We start from the raw sequence: 18542 nt of genomic DNA, 5'->3' as shown, positions 1-18542 counted from the left end.
TCAAACATGAATGATCTTTGTACGAGGTCCCTCTCTCGTTCAGCTTCTGTTTCTAAAAGAAATGAAACGCGCACCTTTCCACTGACATCACATATCAGACTACCGTCCTGCCAGCCGACTGTCCAATCAGCGGCCGAGGGGAGGTCCAGTGCCGGCGCGGCTGTCCAATCGGCGGATAGCGTGAGCTCTGCTCACCGTCACGTCTCTCCTGATTGGACGGTTGAACTGTGGAGGAGGCGGGACGTGAAACCACCGAATCCGAAGTAGTCCGTGTTTCTCATTATCATAAAATATTCAGCAGCATCCCTCCGACTGTCTGTGAGCTTAAATTATCATGTCACAAAGGTAATCTTTTGTTTGGGTTGGCTGTCTTGATTTTGGATTATCTGAGAAACTAAATGAAGAGTAATTATTAACGGCATGATCATTCTCTGCCAGCCTAAAGAAAACCGGTTTCTCAGTAGCGCATCCACCATCTAATTGATTTATTTTCCGCATACTTTTTTTAATACGTTTTTATTTGTTTTAATCCAAAGAGATGTGGACTTTCCTGGGAATAGCCAGCTTCACATACCTCTACAAAAAGTCCAACACAGTCTTTCAGAATTTCGCTCACAAAGAGCTTGTGATGGCCGCAGCCTTATTTCTTACAGTCGGGCTGCTGCTATCATATGTCAGGTATTTTAATTTCCAGAAGCTCAGAGTCTCTCGGGTATTACATTTGCCTCTGAGCCTCTTGTCTTCTTTACCTGTTATCAACAATTTAATCCCCCAAACGTCAGCACAGACGAGCGAGAAAGCAGAGACCAGCTGTAAAAAGGTAAGACAACTCATGTGGACACAACATGTTAGTCTAATCTTGGGAACACAGGAAGACAGATCAAATAATGAAGACTCAAGCATCATTTTTTTTTCATTTCATTGAACTTTTGTGACGTATATTTATGTTTTATGTTTGTAAACTTAATCTCTGAAAAAAAAGAGTCATGGCTACTTATTCTCAAGTTTTATTGAAGCATTTCTGAACTAAAAAAGTTTTAAATGTTCAAATGTATATTTGTAGCCTATATCTAAGGAATACACATTAAATCAAAGAACATAGCTGGTTATTGATGAAGTATAAAACTATTCAAATATTCCAATGTTTGCCTTTCAGTCCAGTTCAGTTTGGACTGTGTGTCATGAGACTCTTGGCTCTTTTGTTTCCAGAGTCGGAGAACAAGGAAAAGAGCAGACATGGAGTCCTCTGGCTCACAGAGCGCCTCAGCCAGTGGCCCCTCAGGGCCCCCCGAGCCAGATGTGGTGATAGTTGGCGCAGGGGTCCTGGGTTCGGCTATGGCGGCCGTCCTAGCCCAGGACGGGAGGAGGGTGACGGTGGTGGAGAGGGACCTGAAGGAGCCCGACAGGATAGTGGGAGAGCTGCTGCAGCCTGGAGGCTTCAGGGCCCTGAAAGAGCTGGGGCTGGAAGGTCAGTCACTGTTATTATTATTACTCTTATTATCAACTTCAACTTTCAACTTTATTGTCCCGAAGGAAATTTGATCTGCAGCAGGCATCAAATAACATCAAGGACCATGACAATTATACAATACTGACAACGCAACAATCGCAACCAGTCTTGTATAAAGTACTGGGAAGCAATACTTGAGTAAAAGTACAAGTATCTTATCAGAAAATAACTTTGGTAGAAGTTAAAGTCTCCTTTTAGAATATTACTCGAGTAAAGGTCTTAAAGTATGTGATATTTGCTGAACTTAAGCATCAAAAGTAATTTTCTGATATTAAATGTACTTGATTTTTAGAAGTAAAAGTAAAAAAAAACTTAGATTATAAACTTTATTGTGGCTTCCTTATAGTAAGGCATAATATTCAGGGTTACCACACCTTGTTAAACATCAAACTCAAAGTCTGACATCAACACAGAGAAAAACACACACAGGATTTTAATTTTTCACTCCAACGTACAAAAACATTTCTTGCAAGTAACGAGTAACGAAGACGCTGAGGGGAGATGTGGTGGAGTAAAAGTGAAAGTTTCCAGAAATATAAATAACTAAGTAGAGTATACATACGTGATACTTAACAGTAACAAAGTATTTGTAGTTCATTACATTACAACACTGACCGCAACAAATGCAAAAATGAAAACAAGGTCCACCTGCCACACTGAACCAGACACTAAAACAACGAGCTACTAAACATTAGAAACAGCACAGGTAATGAATACACGTTAAGTAAAAATGGAATGGAATAAATAAAGAAATGATCAATCCAAGCTTATCCAGCTATCTGATACAGATACGCATAAAAGCAGCAGTTAATGAAGTAGATGAAGTAGTTAAGTATATGAAGACGAAAGCTTCTCATTGGCCACAGGGATAATAACAAGCCCTGGCACACCTTGTTCTTGTTCTAGGCATTCGGACATGGCGACCAGAGGGCCTCATAGTCAGCCCTTTTGCCTTTTAGTTCTAGGGCTGTCCTTGATGAAAGAAATACTTAGTTGACTTAACACAGTATGAATAGTCAGCAACGCACACCCCCCTAGCTGGATCTCCTTTGTGGTGCAGGGAATTAATTCCCCCCCGAAGATCCATTTCAAAAAGAAAAGAAAATTACCGCACACACTTTTCACCTCTGCATTTTATTCGACTAACACTCATGTGATTTTGTCAACTAATCATCAGTTGATTTAACCGACAGGTCTGTAAAAACGGAATCACGCAAAAGCACCACTTTAAATCTTGTGTTTAACAAAGATGTGCTCATAGATTTCTCAGAAACAAGTCATCCAACATGAAAAGGCATAACAAAATGACTAATGGACTAAAGAAATCAGTCGACTAAGACCAAACTGAGAGGGCAGCCCTATTTAGTTCCTATAAGTCAAAGGCCCTAAATACATATTTTCTCAACCAGCTTCTTATAATATCAGTGATGAACACTCACACTACAGTACATGAACACACTATTGTAAGTTTATTTCCCATGAGAGGTTTCTGTATTTTCTGTTTTGCTTATGCTCTTGTGGGCAGGGCTCAGTTGGAAAAGGTGATGTGATGTCACATATTTCCCTGCACCAATAAGAGTTCGCAATATTTGATCCATAATCTGGTGATGTTGTTTGCTTATGTTGCTGCCGGTGCTGTCAATGGAATCGGAGCCACACAGTCCTGATGAAGCAGATTAGATGAGTGTTGAACTCTAAAATAAAATAATACCTAAAGGTGTTTTATCCTGAACTTTGCTGCTTATTTAGTGGAGACATACTTACCATTTGAGACCAGGTTTTCAATGGCTACTTCTCTAATTCTCACCAGCTGTGATCTGTATAGTTTTAATGAGGACATTATGTATGAAATGATACCGTCTTACCAATGTACATGAAATGAAGGAGTTCCTCAAATCTCACATCCAAAACAAGTCTCTGGCTGATTTCTTTTTAAATCGTCCAAATAATAAATGAATCCAGCTTGACTAAATCAAAGTAAATTATATCTAAGTGGGTAGATGATGTGTGCCTAAAACTATTTTTGCAGCACATTAATTCAGTCAGTGAATGGCAGAATCTCTGTGCAATCATTCCTCACATGAGGAATTCCTTAAATATTCCCTAAATGTTCATAGGGCCTACATCCTACTCTCTGATAAAAAAGAAAATGAAATATCCTTTCATACCACAATAATATTCCTGTTATATAATACTTTTGTTCTGTAATATTTATGCTTTCTATACGTCCATCTTGCAGGTGCAAATTGTTGTTAAAAAAGAGTAGAAATCATTGCAGAAAATGTTGGTTTTCAATGAACCCCTTTAAATAATAAGTTTATAATAATACATTTATTTGATATAGCACCTTTCACAGACAGTCACAAAGTGCTTCACATTACACAGTTGTTAAAAAAAAAGGACCCAAACAGCAAAATGAGCAAGTAAAAAAGAAATAAAATGAAAATAAAATGACAAACCTGAGCCAAAAGCCAGTTTAACCCTCACCTGTTGCTCTTTATAATCTCAGGCTGTGCAGCCAAACGTTGTTCACATCTACAGACATTTATTTTGAATTCTAGTGGATATCACAAACTTTCTAAAGGTATACCAACTATGTCTGGATGTATTTGTGGAAAATGTGTAATCAATGAATTTAAATACATCTAGAATGTTTCCATTTGATGGAATGGTGCAGCCCTAAGCAATATGGAGTCATGGGTTTAAATGTTTTCACTCAGTCGTCGCGTCAGATCAGATGTGTGCACATTTGGTCTGTATGCACTGACTCACACGTACTGTACTGTATGTAAACAGTAGCAGGCTGACTGTGGGGTGGAACTAACGTGTGCCCTCAGGTTCAGTGGAGGGTCTGGATGCCCATCAGGTCAACGGCTATGTGATCCACGACATGGAGAGCAGCACAGAGGTGGAGATCCCCTACCCACAGGAGAAGGACAGCATCCATTGTGGACGGGCTTTCCATCACGGCCGATTCATCATGGGCCTGAGGAGAAGCGCCCTGGCCCAGCCTAAGTGAGTAGAGTCATAGGAAAAGAGTCCATATGGCAGCTGAGCAACTGGCTAGTTGGATGACTTTGTGTTTGACAGCACTGAGGGTTAGAAGGAACAGGAGTAGGATTCAAAAGCTGTTCGCATGTTGCTCATTTATTCTGCCCGACTATGTCAACTTACTTTTGATAATGTAGAGCGAGGCGGTCGTTATAGCAGATACAACCCCCGACAGGGTGATCAGGACCCCGTCACATTGCTATGCATGGCAACGGTCTGTTATTCTTAGCAACGGTCTGTTATCAAGAATGAGCAGACCACAGAATGCTGTCGAATTCAACCAAGCCGTGTAATAAATGTATTCATTCTGTAAATGGATCAAACTAACATTCATAACACTCACAGTTCTAATGAAATGGAAAGTCTTATCACATTTTATTTTATCAGCTTTTTTTCATGTAGTTTAATAGTATGTATTTCAGATTTGTTGTTATGTAGAGGACTATATACACAATGATCAGTTGGTTGGTTAAATGTAATACTCTGTTTTAAGGAAAGCAAATGATGGTTTACTTAAATGCCTTAAAGAGTAATTTTCTTTGTATTTGTCAACCTGGACCCTTTGTCCCCATGCATTGGTGTCTAGACAATCTTTGTCATCACAAAACTCTCCAGGCTTAAATAAACAATACTTTAAGCGTGTATAGAGCCAGCATATTTTTACATGTAAATGGGTTAATTGAGGGTTTAATTCAAGCAAACCAGAGATCCAACCAGATTGTTGGATCAGTGGAATTTTGCTTTTGATAGTTTTGTTTCGTTTCTGTCGAAGTTTGTTTCACGATGATAAAATGATCATTTATTTAAATGGAGTCTGGTGTGTTTTTTCACAGTTTCATGTAAGAAACAAAAAACAAAAGGATCTTACTCTTCAAAAAAAGGGTTGACCTCTGCAGGTTTCCTTTCTATAATGTTGTCAGACACTTTTAGCACTTTTAGTGGACGTAAATTGCAGGAGCACAATTGCCCAATAACGTTACATTGCAACTTGTTTTGCCGCTGCAGACTGTGATCACTTAGACACAAAAACATGGAAAATTAGGGTCTAGGTTTAAAAAAAACTAAAAAAACAAAGTTACCCTTTATTAGCTCTTGATTAATAATCCAAAGATTGCATTTTAACCACATGACAAATAGGCATTTGATTTGTTTCAGTTGCTTTTTATTAACATGTTGCCCATGCTATTCTGGCATGTGGAGGCGATGTCTCTAACTGTCTAATTGCGCCCCCCAGTGTCACATTCATAGAAGGCATCGTGACCCATTTGCAGGAGGAGGACGGCTGTGTAACCGGAGTCCAGTACAAAGATAAAGAAACTGGAGATATCAAGGTGAGAAGAGGAAACTCTGCTGCACACGTAGAACGTTATATTCCACTGAACAATTCCCCCTCACCTCATGGAAACAAATATTCTATTTAATGCAGAGTGTGTATGATGGCTGTGTGAACCTGTGTCCTGTAGGAAATCCATGCAGCGCTGACTGTTGTGGCCGATGGCTGTTTCTCCAAATTCAGAAAGAGTCTTGTCTCTGGGAAAGCTCAAACCTCCTCTCACTTTGTTGGCTGCCTTATGAAGGTAAATACCCCTGTCATCACACTGCCAAAAATAAACTGAAATTACTTTAAGATGAATAAGTCCATCGATCCATTAGTCGATTAACAGAAACAACTGTTTTGATAGTTGATTCACTGTTTTAGTCAACATTGTCTGCTCTCAGCTTGTCAAATGTCAATCTTTTCCAATATCCTTTTACTCTTTCTCATTTATGAGAGTAAACTGAAAATCTTCTGGTTTTGGACTGGTCAGATAGAACATAGATTTAAAAAGACGTAAAAAGAACGGCCATTTTTCACTATATTCAGATATTTTATATACAAAATTATTCATCAATTAATTGAGAAAATAATGAGCAGATTAATCGATAATGAAAATGATTAGTTGCAGCTCTAAATTGTTCAAATCTGTGATACTTCTGACTATAAATACTTGCATTTGAAGAATAAGGCTTGATTAGGAAATCAATAGTCTACATCGACGACGTTTCAAATTATATTTATCTTTTTTTGAGTAAAATTCTCATCACACACTCGACAGCCGTTTTAATTCCAGAGCTCGCCTCCCTACATACACATGTTCCACCAAAACAAGCTCCTTCCAGAGGCACCGTACCTGTGGAAGAAGGTCTGGCAATGTGAGACTAGGAAAATGAATAATGTAATGCAAACCGTACTAATTAACTTTTACAAATTTCAAACACCACCTCGAGTGAAATAAACAGCCTCTATATTAAAACAAGATGTTTTCAATCCAATCGATCTCACAGTGGCTCAGGATTTATTTCATTATGGACCCATCCCTGTTTCTCCTCTCCAGGACTGTCCCCAGTTTAAAGCCAACCATGCCGAGCTGGTGCTGGCCAACCCGAGCCCGGTGCTCATCTACCAGATCTCCTCCTCACAAACCAGAGTGCTGGTGGACATCAGGGGCGAGATGCCTCGCAACCTCCCAGAGTACATGGCTGAGAAGATATACCCTCAGCTGCCAGGTAACAGACAGATCAGATACACACAGATACTTTATTTTGAAAATGTCTCTGAGTAGGGATGTCCCCATCCGATTTTTTGGCCCCCGATCCCGATCAAATTTTTTAAATATTGAATATCTGCCATGCGATACTTGTATTTGCCTAAACAGAGCTTTTTAAACTAAAATATGTCTTCAGCATACCGTTAACTTAGTGCAGCTAGCATATCTTCTTTAAGATGATTTTTTTGGGCATTTTAGGCCTTTATTTGATAGGACAGCTTGAGCTTGAGAGAGAGGGAATGACATGCAGCAAAAAGCCACGGGTCGGAACTGAACCCGCAGCCGCTGCATTAAGGACTGAGCCTTCGTCGATGGGGTGCATGCTCAACCAGGTGAGCTATCCAGGCGCCGCGACTTAGTGCTGCTAGCATTTTCGTAAAACTCACATATAAAACCAACTTCTACTTAGAATTGTGTAGAATTGACTTTTGTAAGGTGATCGGGGTGACTGCCGATCCCCGATCAGTTGACAAATGCCCATATCGGCTCCGATCCGATCGGGACATCCCCATCTCTGAGGTTTAATTCTTATGTAATTATTCATGATGAAAAATGACCTTTGGCCCGAGGAAGAACCCCTGTAGCGTGATAAATGATCAAAGTTTGTAGTTATGGCAGTGCTGCCAGACGTCCGCGTAGGTAGGAATATAGCCAGACTGCTGCCTGCGCTGTTGTGTGAACGGCCAAGGAAGCTACAGTTGAAGGATTTGACATTCATGTTGCGCTCTGCTATTCAGCTGAAATATCAAAGCCCCAGCTCTGGTAACCCTGACAGAGGGCCAGCTGAAATGGCAGAGTCTGTCACTCTGATACATTGATAAACGTATATTCAGACACCAAAAGAAAAGGCTTTTTTTTTTCTTTTCTTGTGCATGTGCCCAGCGTGCACCTTTGGGTTATCATCCACAGAGCCACAGCTGAGTGATCGACCGCCTGCACTCTCTCTTTCCCTCAGAGCATTTAAAGGAGCCTTTCATGGTGGCACTACAGAACGATCGACTCCGGTCCATGCCTGCCAGCTTCCTCCCTCCCTCCCCTGTCAACAAGCCAGGTACTGAAGTGTTATTGACTAGCGTGTTGTTAGAGAATGCCAGAAGGAATCTATTGAACTTCTTTCAGCTTGTGTACAGTATGATGCACGTCTTGGAAAGTAGAACACCGCTATGGTTATTGCTGTATGATGAAACAAATGAAAGAAATGTCCTGGTTGTTGACTAATTTGCAATTAGTTTGTGTTTTAAGTTAAACAAAAAAATGCTCTTCCCAAGGATTTTGAATAAGTTATTAGTACTTTGTTTTATGAATACATTCAAAAATGTGTTTTCTTTTTACCTGATAGAGCAAAATTTAGATTTAACAGAATGTTAATTTTGCGAAAAACTCTTATGAGCTTTCTTTCTATCTGTAAATATGAAGCTATAGCAACAGTCGGTTAGCTAAGCTTAGCATATAGAATGGAAACAGCTAACCTGCCTCTGTCCAAAGGTATTTTATTTGTTTAATCCTACATACAGTTACCCTAAGTTTTGTAGGATTCAATTAGCGAGCTTTAGAGGTGCAGGTAGAACCAGACTAGATGTTTCCCCATTTTAAGATAAGCTAATCTAAGCTATGAAGCTAAGAAATAGTGGGTAATAGGTTTATTGGCATTTTTTAAACCAATCGCAATCGTCTTGGGTGGTGCTAAGCACCGGACGCAGCCCCGGTGCCTCTGCAAAATAGCCTCTGGAAGGAACTTGTTTTGGTGGAACATGTGTACGTTCAAAAGTTGTTTTAGTCGTGCAACAGAAAACTCAGATTGGACAGATAGTCTAGCTAGCTGTCTGGATTTACCCTGCAGGGATCTGAGGAGCGGTTAACCATAGTCCTCACAAATCCATCCTTTGTTACATTTGGACAGAGCTAGGCTAGCTGTTTCTCCCTGATTCCAGTCTTTGTGCTAAGCTAAGCTAACGAGTTGCATGTAGCGTCGATATTCTCATTTAACTCTCGGCAAGAAAGTGAATAAGCCTATTACCCAAAAATGTCGAACTGTTACTTTAAATATGACTCTTTGTCTGTATGTGTGAATGTGGGTGTTGGATTGGCGTTGTAACACTAGTGATTTATGTTGGTGTTGGTAATGAGCTTAAACACTCCCATAAGGTTTTGACTGTCAAAACGTCTGAAAGAAAAGCACGGAGAAACACTAAAATCCATCCTCCAGACGTCATCCTGTTTTCCTATTCACTGTGTTTGGCACTAATTGGAGGATTTTATTATTACAAATTGCTGAGGGAAAAAATAAAGACAACTGGTGATGTATTTTGGATGAGAGCCAAACAGCAGTCTGTTGTTTGCAGGCGTACTTCTCCTGGGCGATGCGTACAACATGAGGCATCCTCTGACGGGAGGAGGGATGAGTGTTGCTCTCAACGACGTTGGCATCTGGAGGAGTCTGCTTAAGAACATCCCGGATCTCTATGACGACGGGGCTATGCTGCAGGTAACCACACAGGGACTACATCTAACCGTTGTCATGCCAACAACTCCCTGTTTCCCTAACTGTAAAAGCATTCACATAAAAACGGTTATTAAAGGCTCTCTAGAGCAGGGGTCTTCAGTGTTCTTTAAGCCAAGGACCCCTTAACTGAGAGAGATGGATCAGGGAGCCTCAACTGGATATATTTTATAAAATTAAGTTGCATAATAACCTAGGCCTATAATAACATGAAGGGTGGCATACAGCCTTTCTACATACATTTTTAGTGCATAGAATACTAAGCTATTAAAATAATAATTGTTAGTATGATTATATAAATCATGTTTTAATGCACAGTGATGAACTGTATCTGTGGATGGCTATACCTTACCTTACCTATGGGCCAGTAAGTCTGTCAATGTTTTTTTGGACCCCCTGTTAAAGATCTCTGCTCTAATGTATAAAATATGAAAGAAATAAGCCTGTGTATTGTATGTGTATGAAAGCAAGTACAGTATATACAGTATATACGGAGCCTCTACTGCATTGCATTTGCCTTGTGCTGTTATTCCCTCTGCTGTAGGTGAGAGACTGCAGACCAGTGTGCAATATTACACTGCTTTTTTATCTTCTTCTCAATAGGCAAAGAAAAAATTCCACTGGGAACGCAAGTCATCACATTCTTTCGTGGTGAATGTGTTGGCCCAGGCCCTGTACGAGCTGTTTTCAGCCACAGACAGTGAGTGTCCGCCTGCCTCTGCATCATGGAAAACACTGACAAGGGGATCAGAAATGATCATGATGATTATTTTTGCATTGAATAAGTACAAACGTCAAAATCTGCAATAAATTAAAAAAACAAACACCCAATGGTCATTTGGATTCTCATCATGTCCTTGTGCCTGTTTTGTGTTAACCAGATTCTCTTTCTGAGCTGAGAAAAGCCTGCTTCCAGTACTTCAAGCTCGGCGGACAGTGCATCACTGGGCCTATTGGACTCCTCTCAGTGTAAGCATTAAATAATGGCCTCCACAATAACATAGGAAAGACAAAAATTTCTCTAATGTGGAATGATGGCAAAGCAGTCTTGGGTTAAGGGAATAGTTTGACATTTTGGGAAACACGCTTTTTGCTGTGCTTACTCGCTGAGAAGGTTGATGTCTGACGGTGCTGGTTGGGGGTGTGATGAACAGTGGCAATAACAGTCACAATAAAGATAATGGAACTATGACTAGAAATAGTAGTAGTAGTTGTAGTAGTTCATGGTGTAGCAGGGAGTAGCAGGGCACTGCAGGGCGTTACAGGACGTAGCAGGGCACTGCAGGGCACTGCAGGGCATACTAAATATGAAACTAGAGCCGGCTAGCTTAGCTTACCATAAAGAATGGAAACGTGGCTAGCCTAGCAATGTCCAAAGTCCACAACCTCCCACTGACGACAAGACTCCAGGAAGGCTAAACTAAAGCTAGCATAGAGTAAAAGCTCACTAATTATGCTACAACTCGTTTGATAACTGTGTTCAAATAAGGGAAGGTCGATTATGGGAAAAACGATTATTTTGGTCAATATTAAATCACGATTATTGAACATTACTTATTGACTTTTGGAAAGATGTTTATTCTACTGACATTTATTGAACTTAATAAAACACTGTGACAGTTAAACAAATCAACAGTGAAAAACGCCTTGAACTGGAAAATGTCCCTTATTACCTTTTTCCGTTTGAACCTTTTTTCATTCAGAACACAAGACAAAATATGGGGTTTTTTTTACTAAATGAAACATGCAAAATAAATATATAATAAAACTTTTTTCCCGATTACATTATTTTTGTGACTGTTAGGAGCCGAAATGGAAATCGGGATCAAAATTTGATTATTGCACATCCCTAGGTAACAATAACAAGTATGGTTATATGTGCTGGAGTATTTCTTAGCTGGTACCAGTGAGAAGCAATTGTTAACAGTTTGTGCTAAGCTAATCTGGTTGACTGCTGGCTGTAGCTACATATTTATCTTACGTAATGTGTCTAATCTCACTCTTAGCGAGTCTACGCCTATTCCCCAAAATGTGAAACTATTCCTTTAAGTACAAGATCACATACAAGAGACTTAATGACATAGGGATTTATTTATTTTTTGCCAGGTTGACACCCAAACCCATGACCCTTATTGGACACTTCTTTGCCGTGGCACTGTACGCAATCTACTTCAACTTCAAGTCCGAGTCGTGGAGCACCAAACATCGAGCTTTATTTAAGAGTGGAGCCATCCTGTACCGAGCCTGCACAGTCATGTTTCCACTCATCTACTCTGAACTCAACTACCTGGTTTACTGAGGCTCTCTCCTGTACGTCTGGACTCAGTGTCTTCACAGACACAGCTTAATTGCAAGCAAAACAAACCTTGGAAATGTTGATGTATGTCATGTTTCATCCTGGTGAAAAGGACACTCTTGCTGTATTAAACCCTGATTTTACTATTTAGGAGTTTCTACAATATGCCCTTGCCTTTACTGAATATGTCATTGTCTTAATATCCAACTTAATGTTTCAATTTGGACATAATTATTCCACAATGCCTTGGTGTAGCACTGTTTGTGCTCTCCCTGTACGTTAAAGGGACATACAGTGTATTAGTTCACACCCTGAATTAGCCTGAATGTTTAATACGTGTGGAATTATTCCTGCCCAACAGAACTGCTGTGTGGAACATGGCATCTGCATTTTATAACGATTTTGCAATAGAGCCACTTTTCTGCTGTATATTTTCACGCTGAGCTGATTTAATATGGTAATCTTCATGTAATGATAAGTTTATTAAAAAAAAAAAAAGGCATCATTTTGAATCTGAAGCACTGATGATGGGATGTCATGAACAGCAAGCTGTCTATCATCGTATGTTGTATTTCATATAATAATCCAGTCTATTTTATCTACTGTAATGATCATTCCTGCCTTCCTGGTACTGTTGCTCTTTACATAATGTGAAGGGACTTTTTGAAACGCATTTTGGTTTCTACACTCAGTGTGAAACATGCTGACAGTGCAGCTGATAAAACTAGAATCCCAGAACTTGAAGAATGATCGCTGCACTATTTTAGTCCTGCTGGATGTCAGTAAAGACCTGACACAGCACGCCCGGGGGGGGGGGGGACCGACTGGAGCTAGAAGCAACGGTGCTCTTATCAGGACCGAGTCAGCGGATGATACTCAGCTTGGTGTTTGTCCTGAGCTGACACAGACGACAGACTCTCGACATGTTCTGGTTGTGTTTACCTGTGTCTGTGTTGGGCCTGATGGGCCGTTAAATAAATCATACATGACAGACAAGAATTGCTTATCAGTTTTCCTGTTTTATTACAGCAGACTTTTTTTTGGATGATTTGTGTAACCACACATTTATTTGTATTGATTAAACTTCTGAAAAAAGTTTATTATATACCAGTTACTACCATGTACTATAAACTGAGTTGTGTCCACTGGACACACACACTAACAAATGGGACCAATAGATGGCGCTCACTCACAGCTAAAGGGTTTCTGTTTGAAAACACACACACACACACACACACACACACACACACACACACACACACACACACCAGCAACAACAGTTCAGCTCGCAGTAAGCATCCAATGTGTTTTAGCATCAACATTCAGGATATACTGTATATACTGGAACATGATGAATTGTTTGTGAGAGTTTTCAGAATTAGTTTGGTATTAGGCTTTTGCTGCAGCTTTTTTTTTTTTTTTAATATATATATTTGGGTTGGTTTTAAACATTTTTACAGTTTATGGTTTTAACTAAAGCACAGTATAATACAATAAATATAATACAATTAATGTAGCAGTCAGCCAGTGATCAGAGCACGGTGGAAATAGAGTTGAAGGATTTTAAAGTACTTGCTGGGTAAAATAATCTAAATGATTTTATTCCTGTCATAAAAAAAAATCCCCTTTTAAAAATATATTTTTCTATGCTGTAACAGAAACACTAACGTTCATCAGTGGATTTACCTTAATATGAAGTGTTATACTAACAAAGACCCAGTGGTGAACCACGTTAATGAGTTTGCACTGTGAGGTTCTTCCAATCTGATCGTCCTCAGATACACAAACTTAACCTTTCCCTGTTGAATGACACGTCACAGGCAGGAAAACAAGCTAAGCGTTTGTTTTGCTGTACGAGATTGCAGGCCTTTTGGTTATTTCTCCGACTCCTTTATCTAAACTTCAAACCATTGTTCATTTAAAAAGTAGCCGAGCTCCATTCTAGACAGCTGAGACAAATCAGTTTCTACACCGACCATATTGTATGTTATCTGGAGTGTGCCACACTTTCACGGTGTGTGATTAGAACCAATTTACCACTGATCAATTTCAAAAAGCTATTATGAATTATGAATTAGATACATTTGCATTTAAATGGTGCAGTATAAAAGTAAAACATTACCTAATACCTTTTTTTAAACGTGCTTTATGCTCGTGCATTTACTTGTTATATTTCACAATCCCTTTGTTTCTTGGTTGAACATTTATAGTTTGCATTTTGTTGTTTGTGTCATCGTTGCAGTGGACCACTTGATGAAATAAAGCCAATACTCTACATCTATCCAGCTATTAATTGGCAAATTGATCTTATTTCAACTCGTTTTGACTTTTATGATGGGTTAAAATGTATTCAATTTATTTTAATTTAACATTTCAGAATGTGCCCTTCCAGACAATACACCAGGAATTAAATGGTGACAAATTAAGTACACACCACCAGCAGGCTGAACCACTGACTAATGCCAGCTCTAAGCCATTAGTCATGACCTGAGAGGATTTAACACGTGTAAACGGCTCAATAACAAACTGAAACAAAGAAACATCACAAATGCTGTCATATCCCAGGTTACAACAATTAATTCAGCTTTATTGTTATTTATACATAACCGATACATTGTATTCTGGTGAAATAATTGGAAGAATTATCCATATTACTCGACTTTGTGACTCTCCACAAGGACACAAATACTGGTGTGGAAGAAAAAGGGGGGGGGGGGAAAGAAAGCTCCATGGGGGAGAGTTAGGTACTGTACACACATCCCTTCATCCATCATGTGCCTGTCGGAGGTCAGTCTGCATGCATACCTACCTACCTGAACCTACTGAGACTCACCTGACAGCCACACAAGGAGACACCGAGCCCCGCTGCCATGTTCCAACCCCCCCCCCACCAAAGGAGTAATCCTCCTTTTAAAACACACAGAGCATTAGGGCATACCCTTATTGATATTGGTAGCAGCAAGCTTTCTACTAACAGTTAACATCTTAACCATCTAAACAAAAAAGGTATTGTACAGCTACTGCTAAGAGAATATAAGAAGAACCTGGCCTTGACGCTTTTACACCAGATTAAAGTGCTAGAAGCAACCCACCAATCCACACTTTATTTTATATATATATATATATATATATATATATATATATATATATATATATATATATATATATATATATATATATATATATGTATATATGTATGTGTATGTGTGTGTGTGTGTGTGTGTATATATATACACACACACAAACCAATCTACTATTTGAACATTAATTTACAGGGTAATATACATTATATTTTAACAGCTGAAATATCAGCACAAATAGATCACTGTCACACTTAACAGCAACATATATATGATTATATAGATCCATATATAATCATATATACCAATATATAATTGTCATATATGCATGTAAAACAGTTAAACCACGTCTCAAGGCTTTTCAAATGATACCCAGAAAAGCAATCGAGTATCAAGACGTAAAAGCTTGACAAGTTTCTCTCTTGAAAGAGTGACAGGCGGCGGCGAAAGTGCCACCGCCTGCGGGTTATTTGAGGTCACAGGACAGTTATTTTGCATATTCCACAAATCTATTGCAACACGTTACTGTCTACGAACAGTACAGCCGGCGTCCTGTGAGAGGAGCCGGTGTTAGCTGGACTCACACGTACACCCACTGAACAGAACATTACGATGATGGGTGATCTGGTTATTAGCTATGTGCTTTCAGATGCTGTGCTATGACGGTGAACAACAGGAGGACTACAATACACAATACTCTATAGTTTTAGCCTCAGAAGACAACCAAAAACTGTACTGTAAAAAGACTAACCGCCCCCCCAATATTCTATACCCTCTCTGAGTTAAGTGTCATCGTATCCTGCTGCTGCTTGAGTTTTCGTGGATCGGGTGTTTTTAAACCACAAATCGCAACTTAAATGTGACTCTCAACCATCACCAAGAGTAATGGAATGTGTTCAGCTTCCGTCTCGTTTCTTTCCCTGTAACTGGGTCTCTCTCCGTCAAGGCTGACAGCACAGTGAGTAACATCCTACCGAGTGAACAAAGTTCTAGGGGGTCCGAGAGGGTGCCGGGGACACCTCGAGGTTCTGTAAAGTTCAGATACACAATCGGGACCAGTCGGGGCAGTTCTCTCTTCTCGCAGCAGTCCCAAACCTCGTCATCTTCACCGCCTCTCAGGTGAGAGGAGTTCAGATAGTCCTTCTCCTCTTCGAGGTCTCATGGTTCTCTTCCCTCTTTCCCTCTCCTCATCCCTTTCTGATACAACCTCATCTAACAGTCTACCAGCATTTTCACAGCTTTACACACTCTCTCCCCCCCCCCCCTACTCTGCAAAGACGCTGCACAGGGCTGTAACAAGATACACACAAAGGTAATTTTTCACAAAGAAAAAAAGCTCCGTAATAACTGCAGTAGTAACGCACGACAAGCATCCGATAGCTGGCTACCGGCCTGGGGAGCCCTGGTGATGCGTGTTAGGTTTGGGGCGATGCCATTGTTCTAAAGGAGGACCCCTCAGTTTGCCCTTTGCAAGGACTTGTTTTTTTTTTTCCCCTGTTGTGGACTGTTTTGTTATTCAAAAGCCCAGATCTCTATGTCCTGAACATAGAAATCCTCCTTTTTTGAGAGCATGGGGTTCCCAAATGTTTTACAGGAGTGACTCCTGCCGTGGTAGAGGTCTCCGTCCAGCCACAGGCCAAACTCCCCGCTAAAGGAAAAGAGAACAAAGCATCTTCAGCAGGGGGCCACAAACGTTTTGTAAACACAGCTTTAGGCAATCAACGTCACTTATCTGCCTCTTCAATTGCATTATTTTATTTTGGCGGCCTAACTTTGAACTATTAGGGGTGGTATGGTTCATGAAAAAACATCCGAACCGCTCAGTTCACTTCAGTTCACTGTTAATGTGCACTAACCTCTTGCTACCGTAGTGCCCACTTTATACACCTATGTTAAAACACTTACTGGAAACGACGAGGGGGAGGAGCGTGACAAACCCAACACATGGCAGCTGATTGGACGAACACGTCACGTCCATCTCGTATTTTACGAAAATAGTTCACCGAAAAGTGTTTCTGACAACATTTTAAGCGAGAAATAGGCCATACAGTTGCTGAATCCGTCTGTTTATTTGATCGACAAAGGTCTGTTTAAAAGATTTTTGTCAGATTTTGAGAGGCGCCGAGCCGGCCCCTCCTCAGGTGGAGTGTGGAGTGCTGCAGGTCAGGACACATGCAGAAATGTCAAGTGGGAGAGATGAGGAAGGCTGCCCGGAGTTGGAGGATGGGCCAGCGTCGTATAGAGTCTGGTGTGTGGGAACATTTGGGATTTCATGTTACCTATGATGACAGCGGAAATCAAACAATAGATAGAACTGCCACTGTGTGCATGTATTGTGCAACATGCATTCAATATGCTAATTTTAGCTATATATATATATATAAAATATGCTGAAGTATATTTCTGGAGTGTTAAAGATGAAAAGAAAAAATAACAAGAACCGTACAGAACCGAAAACCGTGACCCTAAAACCGTGATACGAACCGAACCGTGGGTTTTGTGAACCGTACCACCCCTATGATCTATACTGTATCGTTGGATTCAATTCAGAACAGATGTTGGTAGAACTGATTTCTATCACTGTCTGTTCCTTGTGGCATAAGTTCTTGTCAAAAGCAGATGGGGCTCACCTTCCTCCACCAAAAGCTAAGGAGTCCATATCTCCTTTGATGAAGAACATGTTGTCACCTGTCCATTTGTACACCTGTTGCAGACACAATAGAGCACATATTAGAATATATTGCATGGCACGACGTTAAATGTTGACTTAAAGGCATAATATGTAGTGAGTATCGCTGACTGTTTAAACACAGTGTTAGAGAGACAGAGAGAGAGAGAGAGAGAGAGAGAGAGAGAGAGAGAGAGAGAGAGAGAGAGAGAGAGAGAGCGCGCAGTGGTCTAGCTAGCTAGAGTGTGAATGAAGAGAGGGAGTGCTGAAAAAAGCAATTAATCAGTGGAATAAAACACTATTTTCTGATTGTTCCACAGCGCTTCTGTTCTAAAGCACAGAGAGCCCTAACCCACAGCTCCACGGGAAGATGCCACATTGTCTGATTATGAGTGAAAGCTGAGCTTCATCCTTTCTGTTTCTGTGTGTGCGTCAGTGAGGCGCTTTGGGGCAAAGCGGCAGTTGGGAATGAGAACGTTATTGGCTGGGGGTAACACACACACCCATGTAGGGCCCAAAAGCTCTTTGCTGACACCCATAAACGTCCTGCACTCAGAAAAATAAGAAAAGAGAAAATACAGACAAGAGGGCAGGGTCCCTGCAGATACAGACACCACCACACACTTCTAGTGGGTCACAAGCGATGATTGAGAGAGATTACTTTTGTATTACATAGTCTTTGAGGAAAATCCTACAAATTGTACCTTTAATCTATATTCTCTATCCAGAATTCTTTATCCTGATGAGAACCGAACACACGCATGTTCACCTCCTATGCATTACCTCTAATAATTCAGTAAAGCACGCTTCATACTTTCCACGTCTGTGTATTCGGAGGGCCCACGTATG

The 18542-nt window shown here is 40.3% G+C and overlaps 2 protein-coding genes across 8 annotated transcripts in view; one reads left to right on the top strand and one right to left on the bottom strand.

Annotated features, from left to right (window-relative positions):
- The first annotated feature begins 302 nt into the window (after positions 1–302).
- Positions 303–12944, top strand: sqlea (squalene epoxidase a). Its single transcript, XM_078253737.1, has 11 exons — positions 303–820; positions 1210–1468; positions 4348–4525; positions 5796–5892; positions 6025–6138; positions 6937–7108; positions 8105–8200; positions 9492–9634; positions 10253–10349; positions 10531–10618; positions 11756–12944. Exons 1-11 carry the CDS (start codon positions 539–541, stop codon positions 11946–11948), a joined length of 1719 nt encoding a protein of 572 aa, XP_078109863.1. The 5' UTR covers positions 303–538; the 3' UTR covers positions 11949–12944.
- A 2197-nt stretch (positions 12945–15141) lies between these two features.
- The window catches only part of oxr1a (oxidation resistance 1a), a 232130-nt gene continuing 228729 nt past the window's right edge, over positions 15142–18542 (bottom strand). For 4 of the 7 annotated variants that reach the window (XM_078253735.1, XM_078253731.1, XM_078253730.1 and 1 more), the window contains 2 exons: positions 17656–17729; positions 15142–16673 (listed from right to left, as the gene is read on the bottom strand). In XM_078253735.1, coding sequence (XP_078109861.1) covers positions 16538–16673; positions 17656–17729 — 210 coding nt within the window. In that variant the 3' untranslated portion in view covers positions 15142–16537. Of the gene's footprint in view, positions 16674–16695; positions 17305–17655; positions 17730–18542 lie in introns of those variants that run through there. The other 3 variants (XM_078253732.1, XM_078253736.1, XM_078253734.1) reach the window with 3 other exon arrangements.

This window comes from Sander vitreus, chromosome 6 (assembly GCF_031162955.1).
Source record: "Sander vitreus isolate 19-12246 chromosome 6, sanVit1, whole genome shotgun sequence".
Classification (NCBI taxonomy): Eukaryota; Metazoa; Chordata; class Actinopteri; order Perciformes; family Percidae; genus Sander; species Sander vitreus.
The sequence above is the reverse complement of the archived record's forward strand: the minus strand, read 5'-3'. Positions and strand labels throughout refer to the sequence as shown.

What these genes read in the sequence shown, in the direction of transcription:
- sqlea (XM_078253737.1), top strand. Translation starts at nt 539, where the DNA reads ATGTGGACTTTCCTGGGAATAGCCAGCTTCACATACCTCTACAAAAAG. An exon ending in AGCGCCCTGGCCCAGCCTAA is followed by an intron (nt 4,526 to 5,795) that starts GTGAGTAGAGTC and finishes TGCGCCCCCCAG; the next exon opens with TGTCACATTCATAGAAGGCA. An exon ending in CCTATTGGACTCCTCTCAGT is followed by an intron (nt 10,619 to 11,755) that starts GTAAGCATTAAA and finishes ATTTTTTGCCAG; the next exon opens with GTTGACACCCAAACCCATGA.